Source organism: Hyperoodon ampullatus (assembly GCF_949752795.1).
Source record: "Hyperoodon ampullatus genome assembly, chromosome: 6".
Lineage (NCBI taxonomy): Eukaryota > Metazoa > Chordata > Mammalia > Artiodactyla > Ziphiidae > Hyperoodon > Hyperoodon ampullatus.
The window spans coordinates 6,362,276-6,386,109 of NC_136919.1; the positions used below are offsets into that span (position 1 = coordinate 6,362,276).

At 48.8% G+C, this 23,834-nt stretch overlaps 1 protein-coding gene across 5 annotated transcripts in view; it reads right to left on the minus strand.

Annotated features, from left to right (window-relative positions):
* Positions 1-23,834, minus strand: part of GPR107 (G protein-coupled receptor 107) — a gene marked incomplete at both ends in the record, with an annotated part of 69,285 nt that overhangs the window by 17,128 nt on the left and 28,323 nt on the right. For 2 of the 5 annotated variants that reach the window (XM_079706887.1, XM_079706886.1), the window contains 6 exons: positions 10,936-10,992; positions 13,697-13,740; positions 15,922-16,052; positions 19,282-19,399; positions 19,778-19,851; positions 21,508-21,583. In XM_079706887.1, coding sequence (XP_079563013.1) covers positions 10,936-10,992; positions 13,697-13,740; positions 15,922-16,052; positions 19,282-19,399; positions 19,778-19,851; positions 21,508-21,583 — 500 coding nt within the window. Of the gene's footprint in view, positions 1-10,926; positions 11,013-13,692; positions 13,741-15,921; positions 16,053-19,281; positions 19,400-19,777; positions 19,852-21,507; positions 21,584-23,834 lie in introns of all 5 variants that reach the window. The other 3 variants (XM_079706889.1, XM_079706888.1, XM_079706885.1) reach the window with 2 other exon arrangements.

A 23,834-nucleotide genomic window follows, 5' to 3' on the forward strand; every position in this document is an offset into this window, starting at 1 on the left:
GAACTGTGGGTGGTGAAGGAGCGATTTCCTTCCGTCTCCCTCCTCTGACTCATGACTAGTCGGGGGGCACTCAAGCTTAGGATTCCTGGAATCCTGAATTAATCTTCAAGGTGATTATCAACTAACAGTATCTGCAAGAATACGCTGAGAAACTGAGTGTGTCAATGAGAGACGGTTCAGAAAATCTGAGAAATTCCAACTCCCCAAATTGAGAGGCTATAATACCCACATATAGAGCTGTGATGGATTCATGCACTCAAGTAACACGTGAAGTAGGCAGATCAGCAAAAGCTTTCTTATCTAGCAACCCTTCTGGCGGTCTTGCTATTTTTTTAATTAAATCTCTCTGGTTCTCGGTCCTTCTTCATCTACTCTGACTCTGGGCCAGGCCCCGGGATGCTGCACTGACCATGGCGCCTGCCCCAGGGGTGGCTGCCATGCCTTAGGGAAGGAGAGGCACTGGATCACTGGCCATCCACTCACAATGCTAAGCGCACAGAGTACTGGGCGGTGCGGGTGCGGGGTCAGGTTCTCCTCCCCGCCTGGGGGACAAGAGAGGCTACGCTACACGAGGTCAAGATGTTAAAACTGAGAGGTGTCGGATAACTACGTCACAAGATTTCAAACTCTGCACGTTTGCATGAACCAGCATTCCTTCTGTGTTCCTCTTTGCGTGCGAGTCTCTGCTCACACTGGCGGCAGTCAACGACATGGCCAGCTGCTCCTGCACTCTGCCCCATAAAACCAGGTGGCCTACAAAAACTGGGCCCCTTCCGAACAAGCAAAATCGGTCTTGAATTTGGACGTTCAATCCTCTTCTTTGTGAATAACTGACAAAAAACAGCACCAACCATCAGCCCATTTAAACAATAAAAATGCTTTACAAGTCTCTTCTGAATTTTGCTTGCTGAAATAACTCCTGGCAAATGAATCTCCTGCCTTTGCTTCAACAAGGAACATCAGCCCAACAGAGAGAAGTGGCATGTTTCTATTCCTGGATTTCAAGGTGCCATGCTGGGATATGCATGGTTGCCATGGCCACGCCCAATGAAGGGCTCCCAACTCAGACTAAGGGGATAGGGAGGAAGGACAGTATTCCCAAAGGAGGTGGTGTCCAAGCAGAGGCCTGACGGGGGCTCAGGAGGGAGCGAGAGTGGAGAGGCTGGGCGGAGAGAACGTTTGGGAAGAGCAGATACCAAGGTTTGGAGATGCTGGTATCACGTCTCAGTGCAGAGAAAGCAGCTCAGCACAGCTGGACCGCGGAGAGGCTAGGGACACGGCCGGGCTGAGGACAAAGCCCAAAACTCAGTCAGACGCAGACCATGAGCTGCACTCCTTGTTAGTGCCAAGGCCCCAGGGAGTCTCTGAAGCGTCTCAAGCAGGGCAAAACCTGAATCACATCTACATTTTGGAATAATCTCTCTAGAGAAAAGATGAAGAGTCAAGAATAAGAGTCCAGGGACTTCCCTGGCGGTCCAGTGGTTAGGACTCGGCGCTTTCACTGCCGAGGGCCGGGGCTCAATCCCTGGTTGGGGAACTAAGATCCCACAAGCTGTACAGCACAGCCACAAAAAAAAAAAAAAAAAAAAAGAAGAAGAATAATGAGAGCCCCACTAAGGTCAAAAACCTTGAATTTGTAAAGGTTCCTCTAAGAAGTGGCGAGGGATCTGTCAGGGCAGAGCAGTGGTGGGCCAGGGAACAAGGTGGATCCTGTCTTAGCGGCTGGGGGAGGGGTGGGATGAAGTTGAGGGTACCAGAGAGAATTCTTCAGGTGAAGTCTGAGCCCCCCCGCCATCACAGGACAGCAAATCAGGGGCAGAGGGAGGGCTGACTGAGAGGAAGCAGAGGGGTCAGGTCACCGCAGGTCTCCATGGGATCAGAGGAAGGGGGGGGGCGCTGCCTCTCCCATCCCCTGCGATCTGCACCACCACGGCTGCCTGCCAGACACTCCGAGAAGTCAGGCAGGCCACGAAGCACTCGAAAAATGAGCCTGCACACGCACGTCCAGGCAACACGAGGAAACGTCAGCACGGGCACCGATGCTGTGCCATCCCAGGACACGTGCTAGGACGGATAAACGGACCTTGGGAACAGCCGGTGTTGACTCTTAAGAAATGCGGCCACAATACGCAGAGCTCAGGGTTGATCCCGAAACCCACCAGTCACGACAGACATCATTTCCGGTCACAAGAAAGACATCTGTTTGCAAGTCTGCTGCTCGTGGGATCAGGCTCCCGGGTCCCACACGGGTGTTCTAGTCACAGCCAAGGCTGGGAAGGCAGGAAGCAAGCTCACTTATTGTCGTGAGTAACAGCGTAGGCCCTGCACATTTGAACATCTTGGGTTCTAATTCCAACTGTGCTGCTTACTAGCTGTGTGACCTCAGATAATTCACCTAACTTCTCTGAGCCTCAATTCCTTCATCTGTAAAACAAGAATAACACCACCTACCACTAGGGTTGGTTGGAGGGACTGATTGACACCGTACATGGAAGAGGAACAGCACACAGTAAGCACTGGATGAACGTCCGATGTTACAGCATTAGGACTGTATTAGGATCACAGCTGATCCTTGAACAACACGGATTTGAACTGCTCAGGTCCACTCTTACGTGGATTTTTTTCCCTAACAGTAAATACTACGGTCCTAGGGGACCCGTGGTTTGTGGAATGCAGATACGGAAGAACCGTGGTGACTGTAAGTTATACTCATCGATTTTCGACTGCGCAGAGGGTTCGACTGCCCCAAGCCCCACGTTGTTCAAGGGTGAACTGTTTATAGTTTTCCAATACCAAATGCGTTGTGGTGGCTGCCACATCTGGCAGGAGTCCAGGCTCTAGTAAGTGAAACGGGAACAAGTGGTGGCCCTGGGCTCTCCCGGAAGCAGGGCTGCCACGTGCACATGCTGAGTCAGCATGCTGAGCAGAGGAGGACCAGCTCTGGGGTGCAACCTCACCCGTGTGCTGCAATGGGCAGGGATGCGGCACGTCGCAGCCTGGAATCCCAAGCCTCCCCTTGCTTTTCTTCCAAAAAAGCTTTCCCTGCACTTAAGAATGCTGACAGCCTGCAGCTCACTGGACCACGGCCGGGCTGGTCTCCCATGGGAGTGAAGGCTCACCAAGTCTGGGCTATTTCTGACCCCACCACGAGGAACAGCAAATATGGTAAAAGAATGAGCAAGACGAGAGGAAAAATACCTCGGAAGGAGCCAGGAGACCTGAATTCTGGTCGCTGCACCATCGTAACTCAGTGTGCCCTAGCCTGGCCTGCCACTTCCTTCTCTGGGCATCAGTCTCCTTTAGAGGAGAATGTCTTTATGGTGGGCTAGAATTTCTTTATGGCAATGGCTCTTAACCAGGTGAGCACCAGAATCACCTGGAGAGCTTTATTTAAGGATAGAGGCCCAGGTTGCCCCTGATTCTTCTGCAACTGGGCCTGGCTATAAGGATTTTGAAAAGCCTCCCAGGGAACGGGGAAGGGCAGGGATTGGGGGCAGGGAGGGAGCAGGTCCACCTGCTTCAGGAGCTCCTACAAGGCTGGCCTCCTGTGCATTCCTCTTCCTCCCACTCACTCTCAGGAAAACAGCCATGACCCTGGATTTTGGCAAGTGCTTTTTACTGATGAGAACAGAACAAGTGCCCGCGAAGCAGGAAGAACCCAGGTTCTCATATACTTAACGAGTCAGTTCTCTAACGCAGTAGCAAAAGAGCAAACGCACCCGATCTAGAGGAAACACCACACCTTCCCTAGACTTTCATCTTTCCTCTTTACACCAATGGGCAACTAAACAAGCTGGCAAGAAGGCAGGTCGTCCCCTTCCTCCCCAGTGGTCTTCCCTGGGTGGTCTCGGAACTGTGACAATGGAAAGAACAATAGTGCTGGTGGTCACATCTACGGAGTGGTAACCATGCACCAGGCACCTGCCTGGGCACCCCTCATGCTTCATCTCATGTAATCCCCACAACATCCTCTACGAGGGAAGAGGCACTGTTACCACTGCCTCGCAGATGAAGGACTCAGGCCTGAAGAAGTTTAGTCAATTACCAAGGTCACAGAGCTTGTAAGTGGGGAGGCCAGTGCTCAAACCACACACTGACCTGGGACCCCACTGTTCTGAAAGGGTCCTTTCTGGGGAGTGATCAGCTCATGGGGTGCCCTCTGGCCTCCATTAAGAAGAGATTCCACTAACGCATCTCGCAGAGAAGGTATCAGGAGCAAGTACGGGGAAGGGTGCACTAATACAAGAAGAACTACTTAGAGAATGAAATTCTTTGACCTTCAAACTGTTGAGGGTTGTGTGAAAAGTGGTTCAAAATACATTTCCAATATATACTTAAATCAATGACCCAGGAGTGGTCAAAAGTCACTGAACTGAACAGTTAATGACTGTGCATCTTACTGTAAGCAAAATTTTATCTTAAATGACTAATAAAAAGAAAGAAACAAGAATGGCCCAAGAGAGCGGCTGATGGCCATCCCACACAAGGAGAGTAATTCTATGAGGACTTTCACTGTCAAGTCAAGCAAGTTTCTGCCTTTCGCTTCCCTTATACTCCAGTACCACACCAAAGGCCCCACTGGAAGAGGGGTCCTCAGGGCCAAGCTGATCTCAGACTCGGCTCCTGTCAGCCTCTCCCATCACGTCCCGTCTCTGGAAGTCCGCAATGAGCTGAGCTGAGTAGAGTGTCTGGGACTACCCCCGCCCCAGGGCCGCCCACTGCACAGATTCAGTCCGCGGCGGTGAGGAAGTCAGACATCCCACTGCTTGAAGACACAGCTGGTTAACAGCGGACAGCACCTTCTCAATAAGAGAACCGGACCTCCCTGAGTATGCAGTGATGGAGAAGAGCTGGTTTCAGCTGTGTCTGTCTCGAGACTCTCAGAGTCAAATGCGTGCTGACACCCCTAGACAGGGAACCACGCCCGGAGTCAAGGTGGGCCGCCAACCCAGGTTACTGACCAGGCCCGCTGGGTGGCCGAGGGAGGGACCCCTCAGGCAGTTAGGTTCCCAATGTTTTAAAGGCCTAATAAAAAACTGGTAATGTGACCATGATGAGGCTGGTTCTCAGCCTGAGGACATGAGAGGCCCCTTTGCTTTTGGTTGTAGATTATACGAACTCAGGGCGGTATCACTGGCTAAATGATTATTTCAAAATGTTGATCAGAAGCTGTGATTAGGTTCACGACATTGAAGGAATTTTGTGTGACCTGCAGAGGAAAAGTAATGAGAAGAGGTTTTGGTGTTTAAAGAAATTAAAAATCACTGGGCTTCCCTGGTGGGGCAGTGCTTAAGAATCCGTCTGCCAATGCAGGGGACACGGGTTCGTGCCCCGGTCCGGGAAGATCCCACATGCCGCGGAGTGGCTGGGCCCGTGAGCCATGGCCGCTGGGCCTGCGTGTCCGGAGCCTGTGCTCCAGCAACGGGAGAGGCCACAACGGTGAGAGGCCCGCGTACTGGAAAAAAAAAAAAAAAAAAAAATCCGCTGCCAATGCAGGGGACATGGGTTCGAGCCCTGGTCCAGGAAGATCCCACATGCCGCAGAGCAACTAAGCCCGTGTGCCACAACTACTGAGCCTGCACTCTAGAGTCCGCGAGCCACAACTACTGAGCCCACGTGCCACAACTACTGAAGCCCACGTGCCTAGAGCCCGTGCTCTGCAACGATAAGACACCGCAGTGAGAAGCCCACGCACCACAACGAAGAGTAGCCCCCGCTCGCTGCAACTAGAGAAAGCCCACGCGCAGCAATGAAGACCCAACACAGCCATAAATAAATAAATAAATAAATAATTTTTTTAAAATTAAAAATCACTGTATTAAGCCAGTCTCATAAAATACAATTTTTTCTCTCATTCTCTCTTCATGACAGTCTACTTAGCTACGGTTTTCACCCTTCCTAGGGTCACAGACTTGTTTGAAAATTTGCTGAAGGCCATGCACCCCCTACCCGCGCCTGAAGTGCCTGGTGGCACACGCCAGGGTAAGGTACTCACGGATGCCATGGGAAGAACATCAGAGTCAGAGGGTCGCCACACACTTCAGTGAAGTGGCCCTGAGCACAGGACAGAATCCTTTTGAGAGCTCGACATATGCCCGCTCACCTCATGCCTTAAGAGAGGCAGGAGTTTTATGAGTACTTGTATCACACTGCCGGAGAGAAAGCGTTCCTGCCTGCTGACACTCCACCCTTCTGGAGCCGAGAACTGTTACAGGGCTCCCGTGGTATGCATCAGACTGCTGGCACAGAGGTGGGTTTGCAAGTACGTGCTCTGGCTACACACGGACAAAAGCATGAACATCTTCTGAGGGACCAGCTAAAGGGAATCTCATTTTTCTGCCTCTTCTCTCCTATCATCAGGAAACAGCGCTCCAGAGCCAGGAGCCCAACAGACTACCCTCCACAGCGGGGCAGACACTAGCAGACGGCAGTTCTGGAGGAAATCAGCCTTGCCCAGGCCGCATCCCGTCCTAGAGCACCGCCCTCAACCCTCACCTCCGGCCCCAGCCCCACGCCGAGGAGGTGGAATCACGCCAGATGTGCAGCCGGGAGGCTCCCCCTTCTCCTGCCCTCCTTCTCCCCCTCCAGGCTTCTGACCCAGAGTCTCCAAGTTTAACCTAATCACAGTCCTCAGTGCCTAGAGCATCAGTACATCTGGGGCTACCTTAGTTTCCACTTGGAAAGTGAAAAAAAAGTTTGGACAAAATTCTGGTTGGAATTATAACCAGGAACTGAGGAAGAGGTGCTTATTCACATGGGCCAGGTGGAAGGGTACAACCCAAAGCCCCGCTGGTAAACAGAGGAGATCCATGCGAAAAGCCATCTTGCTAGTTAAAGGAAAGTACCAATTCCCATTAGAGTAACAGGTCAGGTAAAACATCAGAGCAGATGAAGATGCAAAAGCTATTGTTCCAATCAAACAACAAAGAACACAGTTCTGGATACAAAAGTTGGAGTTCGGCAAATGCTTAAAAGGAGTGATTTCTTACATCTATGTGAGCTTAAGAGTTTTCAAAGTGCTCAGTATAGAATAAAGTCAGTCAATAGCACCACATTGTAGGTACGGTTTTTAAAATGGTATCTCTTCAATGTCTACAACAGCCAGGAGCCGGCAAACTGTTTCTATACAGGCCTGGAGAGCAGGCGTCTAGGCCTTGTGGGCCAGGCATCTCTGCCACCTCAGTGCAAAAGCAGCCACAAACCACAGGCATACACACTGCACAGCTGTGTTCCAGTAAGACTTTATCTATAAAAACAGACAGAGGATATTTCTCTTCCTTTCTCATCAGTGGGTATTTCATTAGGCCTGTTTATATGAATACATCCAAATAAAACATTTTTCCCCCTGTGAGTTGCCCAGAATGAACAGACATCTTAAATAGTCATAGAATATGGCCAAGTAAGTCTGAAACGGGCTCAGGAGGCACAGGAGAAGAGAACCAGGCAGGCTTTCACTCCCCTTCATGGTCATTGTGACCACCAGACTCAGGAAGCCTTGTCCCTAACACACGTTTCTCAAACTTTCAGTCTCAGGACCCCTTCACACTTTTAAAAAATTACTGAGGACCACAAGGAGCTTTTGTTAATATGAGTAGAGTCTACCAATACTTACCATATTAGAAACTGAAACAAAAACATTTAATAATTCATTTAAAAGTAACAAAAATAAATAATCCATTACATGTTAATATAAACAATGTTTTCCTTATTAAAAAATAACTTTCAAAAAAAATTTCATGAAAAGAGTAAAACTGTTTTCCATTTGTGTAAATTCCTGTAACGTCTGGCTTAATGGAACACAACTGGATTCTTGTATCTGCTTCTGCCTTCAAATCTGGAGTGAGGGAGTGTTTTGGTTGAAGTCTATAAAGAAAATAGGGCCTAATCAGATGTCGGCCTTCTCAGAGAACTGTGAACAGTCGTCTTTGATTCTGCATTAAAGCTTGACAAATGGCAGCTTCTTAAAGATAGGTGAGGTAGGGAATCTGAAACTGTAGCAATGAACTTTTTCTTTTTTAGATTATTGGGTTTTTTTAATTAAAAAAAATTTTTTTTTTAAATTTTTGGCTGCGTTGGGTCTTCATTGCTGCACACGGGCTTTCTCTAGCTGTGGTGAGCGGGGTCGCGGGCTTCTCACTGTGGTGGCCTCTCTTGCTGTGGAGCATGGGCTCTAGGTGCACAGGCTTCAGCAGCTGCAGCACACGGGCTCCGTAGTTGCGGCACATGGGCTCAGTAGTTGTGGCACACGGGCTTAGTTGCTCCGCTGCATGTGGGACCTTCACGGACCAGGGATCGGACCCATGTCCCCTGCATTGGCAGGCAGATTCTTAACCACTCCGCCACCAGGGAAGTCCCGGTAGCAATGAACTCTCGCACTCTGTCACAGTAAAATCCACTGGTCCATCTTAGACTCTGAATGGATCTTTTATTCATGCATGACTGTGTAACATGCACTGATCAGGTAGAAAATATTGTTTCACTGAGTTAAGCAGATCTCTGAAATACTGAAACTTTTATCATAAAATATTTTTAAAGTCATATTTGTTGAATATCACCCCTGCTCACACCAGATGTCTGTTAAGAACCGGGAAGCCGTCAAGCTTACAGTGGTAGATTATAAGTTTTCCTAAATTAAAATCTGTGCTTTGGGATTCCCTGGTGGCGCAGTGGTTGGGACTCTGCCTGCCGATGCAGGGGACACGGGTTCGTGCCCCGGTCCAGGAAGATCCCACATGCCGCGGAGCGGCTGGGCCCGTGAGCCATGGCCGCTGAGCCTGAGCGTCCGGAGCCCGTGCTCCACAACGGGGAGAAGCCACAGCAGTGAGAGGCCTGCGTACCGCAAAAAACAAACAAACAAACAAACAAACAAAACCTAAAATCTGTGCTTTCAAGTGAAAATTAGATCACTGACAACAAATATTTTTAATTGTTTTCCTGAAGTGACACATTCACTTCGTTCATTTTCAGGAAAATGTTTGTCAAAAGCCCAGGTCTGAGTAAACATAGTTCGACTGTCATCATTCTTTCAAATAAAAACAGTGTCCCGAGAGAAAGCAGCTAGTTGGGCTCACAACTCAAACAACTGCACACATGCTTTTCCTCAAGATGACCACCACACCCCGGTACGATGCACAAGTGCTTCCTGGGTACTTCCCATTCCACACAGAATGGTAAAAGACATATATTCAAGGGTTGAGACTTAATAACATTAGTACTTTCTCCTAATTCATCAAGGTCATTCTTTTTCGCCCCCAGGAAGTAGATGGTAATGAAGAATGCAGCGGCCACTAACAGTTTGGTGCCACCGTCCTGAATCATGCTAAGGCGCTAGCTGTTTTACCCACCTCTGCTTTTGTACCATCAGTGCAAACATCAACAGCAAAGAAGGCTGATAAAGACTTGTTATGAAAAAAGTTCTGATCCTGAGGACCCTCTTGAGAACGGCTGCCCTCTCAAGGCCACAGCTACTTTCAGAACATAGTGGCAGCTGGGGATGAAGCCTTTCCTCCATAACCTCTTCAACCAGCCAATCACCATTTGTTTAAGTGCTTTTGAAGCTCACGTGAAAGCTAAGATTCCGAAGAAGGCTTCTGCTGAAATTTCCTCAGAAACAAAAGGGGAAAAAAGAAGATGCTCAGAAGCAGAGATTGTTAATTAGATGTATGGTGTGTCTCCCCAGTCCAGTCCTCTGAGGTAATGACACTGGAGTAACAGAAGGGAACAAGGGTGCAGGCTCAAAGGCAGAAACAGCCAGTGACTCCTGGAAGGCAAAACATAGCGCAGCAGAGCTGGGCGTGCCTGTGAAGACTCAACGAAGCCTCCTCTCAGAGGATGTGGCACGGCAGTGACACTAAATGACAGAGCACCTGAGAGAAGCCACCACGTGTAACAGAAGAGACAAAGACACGACTTAAGGACAGTGGGCAGCTTTGCCCTTAATGTTTTCCTTTATACTTTCTCAGCTTCTGTCAAAAGGAATCTAGACACAAAGAAGTAAACAAATCCAAACCCACATTCTTTGAAAGCAACATGCCCCCAAATAGCTGGAACACCCCCCCCACTCATTACCTATGAAATTACCCACTCCTATAAAAACTGACAGCCCCGTACCCTGGTGCCGCTCTAGCCTTCTTAGATGGCCCACACTCTGTGGAGTGTGTTTCTCTCTAAATAAATCCACATCTTACCTCTCAAAAAAGAAAAAAGAAAAAAAGAAAAGAAAGCAATATGAATCCCAAGTGCAGGGAGAACAACTACAGCCTTTCCCCCACTTGCAATCAGTCAGCCTAGACTGCACTTAAACTGACATTGTTAAGCCCAAGTCGCGGTCAAGGTCATGTAATGAGTCAGTGGAATAATGAGACTAAGAATAAGAACCAAAGTGTCAGGCTCCATCCAGCCAAAAGCTTCCAAATCCCGCAGGAGACTTTATCGCCCACGGCCTTTGCTCTGTCAGCTGCCTCCAGGATGGGCTAGATCTCAGGCCGCGTGAACTGAGGAGCAGAGAGGGTCAACCGCAACGTTCCAGAACCAGCAGGCGGTGGGCAGTGCGCTCACTCAAGCTCTCCCGTGCTGCCTCACCTCTGTCCTGGGGCCGCTCAGCAGCCATGCCCGAGGATGGTGTGCCAGCACAGCGTGCTGTCCCTGAGTTCTCTGCAGGGGAGACTTCAACCATGGGGACATGGCTGCCCTGTTTCTGGAAGGGTCACAAGCATAACCATTCTTCAAAGTTCAGAGTGAAATATGCATTTGTGGATTAGCTCCAAAGCACCCCACAGCCTACATCAGTTCAGTGAAAGAAGACGAATCAAGAAGACACCCCTATTCTAATCAACTCTGTCCCTCTTTCAAAGGGCTTGTGATATCTGCTGACGAGAAATGGGTGCTTTCTTAATGGTATGTCCCGAGAATGGTGGAACAAAAGCCCTGGTGTGCCTGCATGACTTCCGGTTTTCATATTCGCTCTCTGCTGAAGAGGTCCCATGCTGTCACCTGGTGGAAAAAACAAGAAACTGCCTTGTATGCCCCAGGGGATGACAAAAGCGTTCCTGTTCCATAAAGTTTCTCTTTACTACAGATGCTGGGGGACAACTGCGACCCCCCCATCTTGGGCTTCACTTGCTGTGTTGTCCACCGCAGGCAGGACACTTTACTAAGATCCTCAGCCAACAATTAATGTCTCATGGAATAAATGGTCACAGAGACAGTTAATTACCACAGTCACCTCCAAGCCCTCTAAAAGCAAAGTGGAGAAGGCAGAGAGGTGTCAAAGGATCAGAACAATGAAGAAGGGGAGAAGGGAGTGGTGAGGAAGGAATAGAGGAATTCACAAAGGGGTAAGGATGAAGCCAAGAAGAAAAGTACAGATAGGACTTCTCTGGTGGTCCAGGGGTTAAGCATCCACCTTCCAATGCAGGGTACACGGGTTCGATCCCTGGTCGAGGAACTAAGATCTCATATGCCACAGGGCAACTAAGCCCTCACACCGCAACTACTGAGCCCGCACGCCACAACTAGAGAGCCCATGTGCCGCAACTACCGTGGGACAACTAAGCCTGCACGCCACAAACACTGAGCCTGCGTGCTCTGGAGCCCACGCACCACAGCTAGAGAGAAACCCACGCGCTACAACAAAGACCTGATGCAGCCAAATAAATTAATTAATAAAAAAAAGAAAAGTACAGATAAAACTTATCAACTGGAAAACATTACCCTTGGGATTTTTGGACATTTTCAGTCAAACAGTCAGTAAAATGAACCTAGAACTACTGAAGTGTAAAAAGATGAAAAAGTTAACATGTCTCATTTCAATATATTAAAATAAGAGAAAGACCTATTCATTAAGTTACAGAAATAATAAAACCAACTTTTTATATAACATGCATAGAAGGAAAAAAAAAAAAAAGGCAAGAATATGCCCAAACAATAAGTTCCCAGAAGGTGGGTTTTTACTTTCTGTTTGTGGCAACGTGCTTTATCAAGATTCTAATTCATGGTTTATTTTTTGCTGCTTTCCTTTACCCCACTCCAAGAAGGCAGAACGGCTCTCTGAGATCCGTGGCTCAGAAAGCCAGGCTAAAAGCAAAAGATTTCTGCAGACCACGTTCCAGCTTAAACTCACTGAAAAGAATCTATCCCAGGAGTTTCTTGGTGGCACAGTGGTTAAGAATCCGCCTGCCAGTGCAGGGGACATGGGTTCGAGCCCTGGTCCAGGAAGATCCCACATGCCGTGGAGCAACTAAGCTCGTGCGCCACAACTACTGAGCCTGTGCTCTAGGGCCCATGAGCCACGACTACTGAAGCCGCAGCGCCTAGAGCCCGTGCTCCGCAGTAAGAGAAGCCACAGCAATGAGGAGCCCGCACACCGCAACGAAGAGTAGCCCCCGCTCGCCGCAACTAGAGAAAACCTGCGTGCGGCAATGAAGACCCAACACAGCCAAAAATAAATAATAAATAAATTTAAAAAAAAAATAAAAAAGAATCTATCCCAGAGCGCATTCCAGAGGGAGAACGGAATCCAGGGCCTTTGAAGGAAGAGAGAGAGAGAAAAAAAAAAGCTATTTCCTGGGACTAGAAAGAGAGCTGGTACATTCTGCAAGTGGCGCCTTATGGCCACCTGGGAAGCTGGGGGCACCTTGGGAGCCTGGAATCTGACGACCGGGGCTCCCAGCCTGGCATGACCCTCACGCACCAGGCTTCTCACAGAGCGCTTCACGGACCCGGACAGCAGGAATCCCGACAGGAACTACCGTGGACCCCAAACTGGAGACGCCCCAGCGAGTGCTGTGCTCTCAGTAAGAACACCGGGATCGTGCCTGACACTGGTATGAAGCCTTGAAGTCAGGTTAATTCAATTCAAGGAAAATCATGTGATATTAACTGTATAGCAAGTGTGAAGGAAGATCTGTACCTACTATCTATTTTCCAAAATTTCCAAAATGAATCTACATTACTTCTACAATCAGAAAACAGGTCAGCAACAAAATTTTATTTAACAAGAACAAATGAATAATCTGCCTTAAAGAACATTACTACCAGCACTGGGTGTGGGATTTCATGGATCCAGAGGCAGAGGGGACCTTAGAGAGAGCATGCCTCCTCAACCAGCTGTGGCCTGAAATCCCCGCGTGGCCCACGGCAGCCTGTAGTCATGGACATTATTCAAGTAAGCCCAGAATCGCAAAACATTTTCTCTGTGGTTTCTTTTCAGACTTAGGAGGCATGGTTCGAAAATCAACAAGATGCAAAAGGGTTATAATGGCACAACCATTTAAAAATCAGAGTTTCAGAGGTTCTTTCTGGCATGAGTCTCTTTTTAAATTAATACTGACACAACTATTTTGAAAGCGTGTTAAATCAGCAGGAAGGGATGCTTTACACGTAGCCGTTCCCAATCCATAATAGCTCCTGTTCTCACAGTGAAGTGTTATCTGGTCCTTCCAAGACAACATCTTCTCCTCCTGACTCAGCTCTGAGAAGGTGAGGATCACACTCACGAGTGGAGGTAAGCAGTCACCTCCAGGCCTTACACAACCTCTCGGTAATGCTCCCCACCTGCCTCCCCGCCAAACAACCCGGGGCTGCTCTTACGAAGCCCCTAGGGCTCGCCCTTGGGCACCGGCCTTCCTGCTCCACCCTCAGCAGTGCCCAGGCCTGCTGCTTCAGGGAACGCTGTCCAGCCCCGAAAGGAACTTGCCTTTTCCATCTGTTGCTGATGCTTCTTGTAAATGTCTGATTGACCTAAAAATAAACATTTGGAGAACAAAAAGGTTAGCTAACAAATTTGCATTCCTCTCTATTTTCAGCACTAGTAACTTGAGGCCTTGGATTTCTCGATTATCAACTTAAAAGGCTGGACTAGATGATTTTAGAGCACTCTCCCTAGACAACACGATTGTTGATAATCAACCCCTTCAGCATGTATGGTGCCCAAGCCTGAGGGTTAAAGATGCCCTCTGCTGGCTCAAAAAAGCCTGGCAGAGACCTGGGTGTGAGGGGAAAGATCAAAACACAATAACACTCCTCATCTTTTTCTACCTAATCTCTCAGTCCCACAGCTACGCCCCCGCCGCAACACAGCTAGGACAATGGAGCCTCAGCAAGTTCACCTGCTACCTGGAGAGAATGGACCCTATAAGAAGGTCACAGGCCGACTTCTGAAGTCTAGGTCTAGGAGCTGCGAGCACAAGGCTTCATGCAAACTCGATACTTCATCGACCTGAGATTTCTAACTTTGCTGAAAAAATGCCAACCTCCAGGGAATCTTTTCTGGCTGTGAGGTGCTGGTAACTAATTACCATTCAGACAGGGGAACGTGAACGTTCTTAAAGAACCTGTAGACCAGCGTCCTAGGCAGAGTTCACAGGCACCGAGGGAAGGACTGTGTGGGAGGAAGGGCACAGCACAAGCGGACATGGCACAGGGGGAGGAGGGCTGGGGTCTCACAGACCCAGGCTACAGTCCTGGCACAGCTGCCCACTCTCTACCCAACTGTAAGTAAGTCATTTCTCCTAAAACCTCCGCAGTTTGCCCACCTGTGAGAACTGAATGGTGCAACATGTGAAATTAAGTGGCACAAAGCTGACACTGGACCAAAGCTGGCCGAATCTGAATGTTTAAAAACTTTTTGATACTGTTTCTTAAATCACCTCTCTAGTACTTGAGTTTCTTCATTTTACAGCAATTTTCAGAGCGTTTACCTTGAAGAATCCTGCCATCTGGCACCTGCTCCTTAGTGCTGTAATTAACAAATGGCAGGAACCTGCCCCTTGTAGCTCCGGAGCGCATGGGGCTTCCCCGTCCCCCAGGGCCTTTCTATGTCATGCGCACATGTGGCGGGGGGGCGGAGGCTCTGTTCCCTGATGATAAGATGCTCCTTCTACCTGAAGACAACGCTGGCCATCCTGTCACAGAAGCCTGGGCAGGGTACCCGGAGGTTGTGGAGATTAACGAGACTCACTAACGCTCTCTCTCCTGTGCTGGCAGCTGTCTGCTCTATCTACTGAACTGATGCATGTACACATGTGAAGTATGACAAAGTTAGGGTCAAGAGTGAATCTAAATAACTGGCCAGAATGAGCATTACACTCCACTGGCACCATGTTCTAAATAATCAGAATAACTGAATGACCTGATCGACCCCAGGAGTCTAAAAATATTAATTCACTGCATGGGGCACTGCAGAGTGGAACACCTCACTTCTAATAAAAGGTAGGTAAATCTGTATTTTTAAACTTTATTCTAAAAGAACTGATTGCTTTCAAGTAGCCACGGAACTAGATCATCATGAAGGCGAGTGTCTGATTTTTGTTAGCCCTTCTTCCTCTAACTGCTTCCTACTGAAGCAAGAATTTCCTTCACTTCGATGAGATCTCAGGAGGATATTCTTTCTCATCAACCACTGACTTGGCACTAACGTGTCTTTACACACAAAGCACAATACATATATGCATCTAAAGTCTGCCACTTCCAGGAATGAAGCAAACCATTCTGAAGATATCTGCAATGTTTATGAGCTGAGAACTATCACTAGTTTTATGTTAATAAACTTCCTCACTTTCTACCTAATTTGGCAAGATGAGGCTCTTTATGGGCTTTCTTCAACTCCCTTCCCTTTAAATTCATTCTGCTATTTTATGTTGCTACTAAGTTCTCATCTCAAGAATCTTCTCTAGTGTCTGAACTGCTAAAAGCCTGTGCCATATGAGCGCTATCACAATCTACTGGGAACTTGAAAGAGACAAAAATTCCAAAGTCCTGCCCCTGGAGACTAATTCAGGTGAGTCTGGGGCCCAGGAAGTTGTCATTTTTAAACAGATGCCCTGTGTGATTCTGACCAGTTTGGGAACGGCGGGTTCAGCCGTTGGGCTGGACAGACAAGCCCACGGTGCACACGCGGCCTCCCTCCCTGCAGGCACTCACCACACCACCGGGAAGAGGATGGCTCCACAGCACAGCAGGTCCACCAGAAACAGAGAATCCTTCCACAAGCCATACTCGGTCGTCCCCTCCTCAGTGGACTCTATGATGATATAGGCCACGTTTGCCAGGACCTGCAGGACACAGAAGTCGCTGAGGCCCCAAAGCATGGACAAATCTTTACAAGAGCAGCCCCAACGCGGGGGGGACACTGGGACCTAGAGGCCCCACCCTGGGGCCACAGCATGGTTTCCAGGTCCACGTGCTTTCACAGAACTTTGCTTCCCTCCAATCAAGAAGTAGTCTCGGGCTTCCCTGGTGGCACAGTGGTTGAGAGTCTGCCTGCCGATGCAGGGGATGTGGGTTCGTGCCCCGGTCTGGGAGGATCCCACATGCCGCGGAGCGGCTGGGCCCGTGAGCCAGGGCCGCTGAGCCTGCGCGTCCGGAGACTGTGCTCCGCAACGGGAGAGACCACAACAGTGAGAGGCCCGCGTACCGAAAAAAAAAAAAAAAAAAAAAAAAGAAGTAGTCTCCGTGCCTCCTCGAGCTTGCGACTGCTCTGACCAATAGAGGGTGGCCGTGACTGACACATCACTTCCAAGGCAGGTCACGCCAAGGACACTGCCCCTGCCTGGCTCTCACACACCTTTGGAGACCCGGTCTTATAAGAAGTCTGGAAGCCGCCCTGCCGGAGAACCCAGAGAGAGAGAAGATGCCCGAGGAGTCCCCACAGTTCCCCCTTCATCTGATCAAGTCCTCCCAGCCCAGGAGACAGAGGCAAGTGAAGACGGCCCCACCGCCGTCTACCAGAACTGCATGAGACCTACCAGACCCACCCACGTAAGCCACTGCCGAATTCCTGACGGACAGAAAATGTGAGACAGAGTGAACAGTCACTGCGCTGTGAAGTCACTAAGTCATAACAGGGTGATGTGTTATGCAGCCACAGACAACCGGGACACTCTGCTCTGCAGGCACCTTCAGCCTCAGCAGTGGCTCAGGTGCTGAACAGGTGGCACTTCACATTCCCTTCAGCCACCTCCTCAGGCCTGAGATCTCACGCATGGGGCCCCTGGCCCTCGGGGACAGATAACAGGACTGTTTTATCAGAGACCAGAGCGGCAAGGAGGGCCGGTTTCAGCCCAGTGGGTGAGTGGCCACGTTGCTCCTCAGAGGAATAACCCGGGTCGGCCTGCCCCACAGCAGACGCGGCTTGGTTCTCCGCACTGAGGTGCGTCCGCGTCCACGGCCTGCTTCAATCTCCAAAGTGAAGGACATGCCTTGTACATTCGGTCCTGTCATTAAGCTCTTAGCATGTTATAAAAGTCCCTCAGCTGGCTAAACAGAGAGAGCAATATTTTTAAAACTGTGACACTACTGAGCATAAGGGAGACATAATTTATGAGATATTCTTTCGAAGATTATCACTAGGTCCGAAAGCAGAGATCAGAATCCCACCTCTGTACTCCATGCGAAGTCCGTGGTCCCAAATACTCTGCTTCACTGCTCTAAAGGGAATTCTCCACACTTGTACAAAAATGTGAAACCTGTCGTGCAATGACTTGGGGAGGGTAGTTTCTCTTTCCATCTAGGACTTACCAGTTAAATCATTACTGAAGCCCTAATTCACTTAATACAAATGCAAAAATTAGCTTGAAGTTTCCGTCTCCCACCGACACCCAGCCTCTGGGTTCCTCCTGCAGCCCAGTCCATCCTAAACATCTGCATTTGTGGCTCTGTCCATGAAGACAAAGTGGGAAACTGACAGCTTAAATGTTTAATGCCATTTTGTCCTTAGTTCACACTCTTGACACGAGACACAAAATGTTCCCAGAGGCGCTGGTGTGGAACCAAGTGCCAATCATGTTCTCGAAACTCCATTTTTACATCCCTCACTCCCTACTCAGAAACGCACAGTGGCTCCCCATGACCAAAAGGAAACGGTTTCAACTTTTCAGGGCTGGCGCTCAAGGACTTCCCAGACGAGTCCTGACACTTAAACACTCCTAACTTCCTTACATTCAGTTTTGTAAGTGGCCTTGTTTCCTCCGAGTGACCTGCCACGTAACCTTGTGGGGAACAAAAGGGGGGAAGCTGTGTCCCTTATATCACAGTTTAGGCTATGTGAGGAAGAGTCAAACTGGGGGGGAAGGCAGCGGCTCCTAGAGGGAAGGCGAGACGGGGCAGGACGGCAGGGGCAGGAGCACCCCAGCCCACCGCCTCCGAGCTCTGAGACCTTGGCAGGCTGGAGAGCTCAGCCCGGCAGAGAAGTGGCCCCAGTGGCTCAACAGCCAAGACCTGCCCAGCGCCTCAGCATCTCCTGTACACCAGACGGTCGTGTCATGTTTGCCTCCGTCATGTGTCTTACCTTAAAACCTAGGCAAGACCCATCTCCACGATAAAGCTCTTCCAGATCATTCGAACTGGGGTGAATACCCTCTCACTGGAAACCTACAGCAGCTGGTCTGCACCATTCCCCTGGCACTAGCGTGTGGCCCGTATTATTGAACGTGAAGATGGTTTTGCCGCAAGCATTGCCAAACCGCCCATCACCAGAGTGGAGGAGGCCGACCTGGGTGCCCAGAAAGGTGTCCCTCTCCCACCCTCACCTGCCACACTTACACTGTGCTCCAAAATGATTGGCTGACGAGAACAACTTTATCAAATTGAAGCTCCCTGGTCAAGCAGAGCTGAGGAGCTGTGCATCCCTGCTAGGACCTCTCTGTTTATGCGTCCCTTACATCCAGGTTCTATATCCAGTAAGACTGTTATACGTAAGACAAGGTTCCTCTCCTGAGGGGCTCACAATTTTATAAAGTTGGCCTCAGTCCAGGGCCCCAAACATATGAAGCATTTAATAAATCTTTGCCCCAATGTCTCATATTCTACCTTGTGGAAACTCACTGATGTCATTCAGTTTTAAAATAATTTGTTGGGAATTCCCTGGCGGTCCAGTGGTTAGGACTTGGCGCTTTCACTGCCATGGCCCAGGTTCAATCCCTGGGTGGGGAACTAAGATCCTGCAAGCCATGCGGCATGCCGGGGGGAAAAAATTTGTTGGTCAAGTCACTGTGTACCCAAGCTTCTTTGCTAACAGGACCATCTTGTTACAAGGCAAACAGATTCCCTAACTTCTCAGCAGCTCCCTATTCACATGCTGGCTTAAAGATGGTAGATGGTGGAGCATCCCCCAGTGCAATGACCTGAGGTCTAGAATTCAGAAAGAGAGGCCCAGTCTTCAACCCCAAAGGCAGAAGCGGGGGTTTCCAGGAGAACTGACTCCCTCTTCCCAGGCAGGCCTGGAGCTGAGCCCAGCTAAGTGTCAAGAGAGAACGAGGACAAGCAGGACGAGGGTTCCTTTACCTGAAGCGGGATGACGATCATGAAGATCTTCTTGTCTTTATCAGAAAGGATGTGCTTAATGAAAGCCCAGCCGGTGCCAATGAGCGCAATGGTGATGAACAGCAGGGCCCCTTTCAAGCTGCAAAGGAAAAAAATGAACAGATACCAACGGGTGTCTTTAGCGTCTCACTTTGAGAGTTCTATGATTTCACGCCTGCAAAAGACAGGTGGCCAAACTCAGGGAATCCACCGTAAGTGAGCGTCACTTTCAGGCACATGGTAGCTAGCTATGCACCCCGCTATCTGATCGGCAGGGGCACGTCGACGGCCCCACGTTCTCAGGTCGGGACAGCCACTACACGCCACACGCCTCAGGCCTGGCAGGAATCCGGCAGGCTGCCCTGGGAGGGTGGGGCCAGTCAATGTGGGGCAGGTCTCGTCCTACCACGGCTCCCCCAACTTGTCTGGCAAGCTACTTCGTGGGATGGGTGCTTCCTGTGTCACTCTGCATACTTACAGGTGAGTGATGTAGTACACCACAGCCCACCCCTCGATCGGGAAGCCCTGGGAGGAGATGTAGTGGTAGTCGATCTGCAATCAAACAAGTGCATTTCAGAAAGATCATCTACTACACGCCTTACACACAGCAGAACAGGAAATGCCACCAGAGGCCCTCGTGACGGGGGACACCCGCTCCCAATCTGTAATGCTGAGCTTGCTGATGCACAGTGAAGCCTGTAAGCGCACTACAAATGTCAGGAAACTTGCGTCCTGACAAGGAACTTGACGCAAGGGTTCCATGTCACTAACACCTAGTCCGGGTCCCTCTCTTTTTCTGGCCGTGCCACGTGGCATGTGGGATCTTAGTCTCCGACCAGGGATCGAACCTGCACCCCCAGCATTTGAAGCTCAGAGTCTTAAGCACTGGGCCACCAGGGGAGTCCCAGGGCCCCTCTCCTGAGGCAGGTGATTCACTCTGGCAAATGGATGCCTATTCTTTTCTTTAAAATCTCCAAGGGAGTTCCCTGGTGGTTAGGATTCCAGGTTTTCACTGCCGTAGCCCAGGTAAAATAAAATAAAATAAAATGACGTATAAAGCCACCAAAACAACGGGAGAGGCCACGGCAGTGAGAGGCCCGCGTACCGCAAAAAATAAATAAATAAATAAAAATAAAACCACCAAAAAACAAATAAACAAGAAAAAAGACCTCCAAATGCCACAGGTCTTTTCAATGCCCCAGTCAAGAGCTTTATCTTTCATAGCCTTGCTGCTTACATAATAAATCAGTCAGTAAAGTCAGTAAATAAATCTATGTGGAATCACCTAGCTTCAACTATGTTTTCTTTGGAAAAAAATCTGTAAATTTAGAGCTACCTGAAATCACCAGTGCAGTTTAACTAAAGTGACCAGTTTCAGTAGTGGCCCAAATGCTTCCAGGCAGGACTCCCAAAGCTGACATCAGTTTCTTTATACATCTTTCATTCTCCCACACGTGGCTGTCTAGATATGAAAGTGACTCAAGAATCTTATCATTCGTCATCTACACGGTTCCAGAAAGAATCTTTTACTTTACACCCAAATGGGAAATTATCCAAATAATTGTCATTTCTTGAGATTGTAACTGGCTATATTATTACTTTTTCTATGACAATATTTTTAAGTGCAGTAGGATCTTGTGCACATGTCTGGAGACTGTCACCCTCACGTATGACCCATGGATACCTCGTAGGCCTACAAATCAGGGAAGCTGTGATCTTACTCCCATGGGCAGGCTCATTTCAATCTGCATCAGGACTAAATAGTCAAAGCTTAAGCTCAATTCTTATGCCTCAATCTTTAGAGCATCAGTTTTCTCTCAAATAAGTATCCTAACACTGAACTTCAAATCAAACGGGAACATGAGGGAATATTTGGAAAAATAAAGGAAGTCATGGAAACAATTCAGCAGATGGCACACTAATCTTAAGAAATGACTGGGAAAACAAAAACAAAACAAATAAACACCAACCAGTGTTCTGAGAAGACTCTTGAGTCTGAAGGTAACGTGTGAAAATCTCAAGTCTAGCATTAGGGAGATTGTGATGATTCATCTCCGTGATCAGAGTCCCTCCCAGACCAAAGGAGGCTTCATGACAAAGGTATTCTTTCATCTTTCATTTGATGTGTCCTGTCTTCTACTTTATTTTTCCAGACAGTATAGGTATTGTACATCATTTCGTAAATGACCCCAAAATACTAATACGTACTGCGTGGAACACCAAGGAGAGAGACTTGGTGAAAGGAAGGGCGGCCATCAACCAGTGAATCTTAAATACATCATTCCTATGTAAAGACAGAGAGGAAAGAATTAAAGGGATATTTCATACTCCCAAAGAACACGTGAAGCTCCAGGCATCATATACTTATAAGGAGGCAGTAAATATAATCTAAGCAAACCACAAACATGAAGCTTTTTAAACAAGTGGTTGCTGGCAGCAGAAAAGGCCTGGAATGGAGTCCCAAGTCACCTCTACTATATAATTCAATGTTGTGAATGGAGCCGAGTTATGCACAATGGGTTTCCAGGCCTGATAAGATGGAAATCTAAACAGGCCGCCCGCTGCTTCTCCAGAAACCACCTTGGAAAGCCCGCAGAATCAAGAATGAGGCAGATGGATCTATGAAAATGGCATGAAACCCCCAAGAAGGCCGAGGTGATTAGGCACAGCTATAGGGGAAATCTGCAGCCAGGAGGAGAGGAGGCTTTGGAGCCAGGCAGCAGGGCTGGTCAGAGAGAAAGCGCTGGGGTTGTGCCCCTCTCTCTCCCCTCACAGCTAGAACCTGCCAAACATACCAGGACAGTGGCGCAAAGCACCCACTGCCCACCTCCCCCTACGGGCACGAGTCCACCTTCAGGCTGCCGGGCACTCAACTCCACTACCCCTTCTTGCCTCATCCTAGGAATTAACCTAAGAAGACAAACAAAACCACGATGGAGAAAAGTCTTAAAGAAAGCAAAGACTTGAGTAAGCGCTACAGTGGGGACTCCCACTTTCGGATATCAAGACATTCTGCAAAGCCACAGCCGTAAAAAACGGGAAACGGGTGTCGCATCAGACAGGTAAACCAACAGAATAGACTAGAAGGCTTAAAAATAGATTCGTGTGTGTACAGAAGCTTGATAGTTAAGGGGATACCAAGTCAGTGGGAAAAGAACAGCCTGCTTAATGACTGACATTGGGAAAAAATTAGCTCAAACCTATATAAGAAATAAGGAAAGCTGGATCTCTGCTTCACACTTACTTACAACCCAGGTGGAGTCTGCTGCTAAGCATAAAATACACATTTTGTAATCTTGGAGTAGGAATGGGCCTCTTAAGTTCCAAGGAGCACTGCCCCAAAGACTAAAATTAGATAGCTGTGACTCCGTTAGTATGAAAGATTTTTACTCAACAATTCAACTGGGAGAAGAAATTTGCAATGTCTAAGACATACAAGGGATTGAGATCCGAATGTGTGAGGAATTTATGCAAAGCAACAAGAAAAACACAGAAAATCCCACAGAAAAATATGCAAATACAGGCAGTCACAGAGGGAAAACCCAGAAGGTTAACATGTCTCTGCAAAGATAATTCATATCACTGATATTCAGAGAAATGCAGAAGAAAATGAGGTACCAGTTTATACCCGTCACACTGGCAAAACATAAGGTGCCAGTGTTGGCACACGTGTAGTAGGAGCACAAGCCGGCACAGGCACGCATCCTGGCGGGCAACCGGCGGCACTTAGCGAAATTAACGGAGAGCTCCCCGACACCCAGGGCACCTCCTCCCGAGGATGTACTTCAGAGGCTGCAGACCCCTCCAGGGACAGGAAGGAGGGTGGATCATGACAGCATGGGGAAGCAGGGAAATGAAGACAACCTAGGGGTCCACCATTAAGGGGGTGGGTGGGTGGAATGGGGACACTCACTGTGGCTGAACAGTAATGAACTGGACGTGCACGCAGCCACGTGACTAGATCTTAAGAGGATATTCTGAGTGAAAAATGTACAAAAACAATACCTACAGATGGAACAGTTTATATAAATTAAAAATACATGCAGGGCTTCCCTGGTGGCACAGTGGTTAAGAATCCGCCTGCCAATGCAGGGGACATGGGTTCGAGCCCTGGTCCAGGAAGATCCGACATGCTGCGGAGTAACTAAGCCCGTGCGCCACAACTACTGAGCCGGCGCTCTAGAGCCCGCGCGCCACAACTACTGAAGCCTGTGCACCACAACTACTGAAGCCCGCGCGCCTAGAGCCTGTGCTCTGCAACGAGAGAAGCCACCGCAATGAGAAGCCCGCGCACCACAACAAAGAGTAGCCCCTGCTCGCTGCAACTAGAGAAAACCCACGTGCTGCAGTGAAGACCCAACACAGCCAAAAATAATAAATAAATAAAATAATAAACTTATTTAAAAAAATACATGTAATACCAATAAACATTATTTGTTTACAAGAATACACGAATATCCCCAAAACACACACTAAACGCATCCGAGTGGCTGGCCGTGCGCGGGGAAGGGACGGGAGAGGAAGTAAAACAGGAG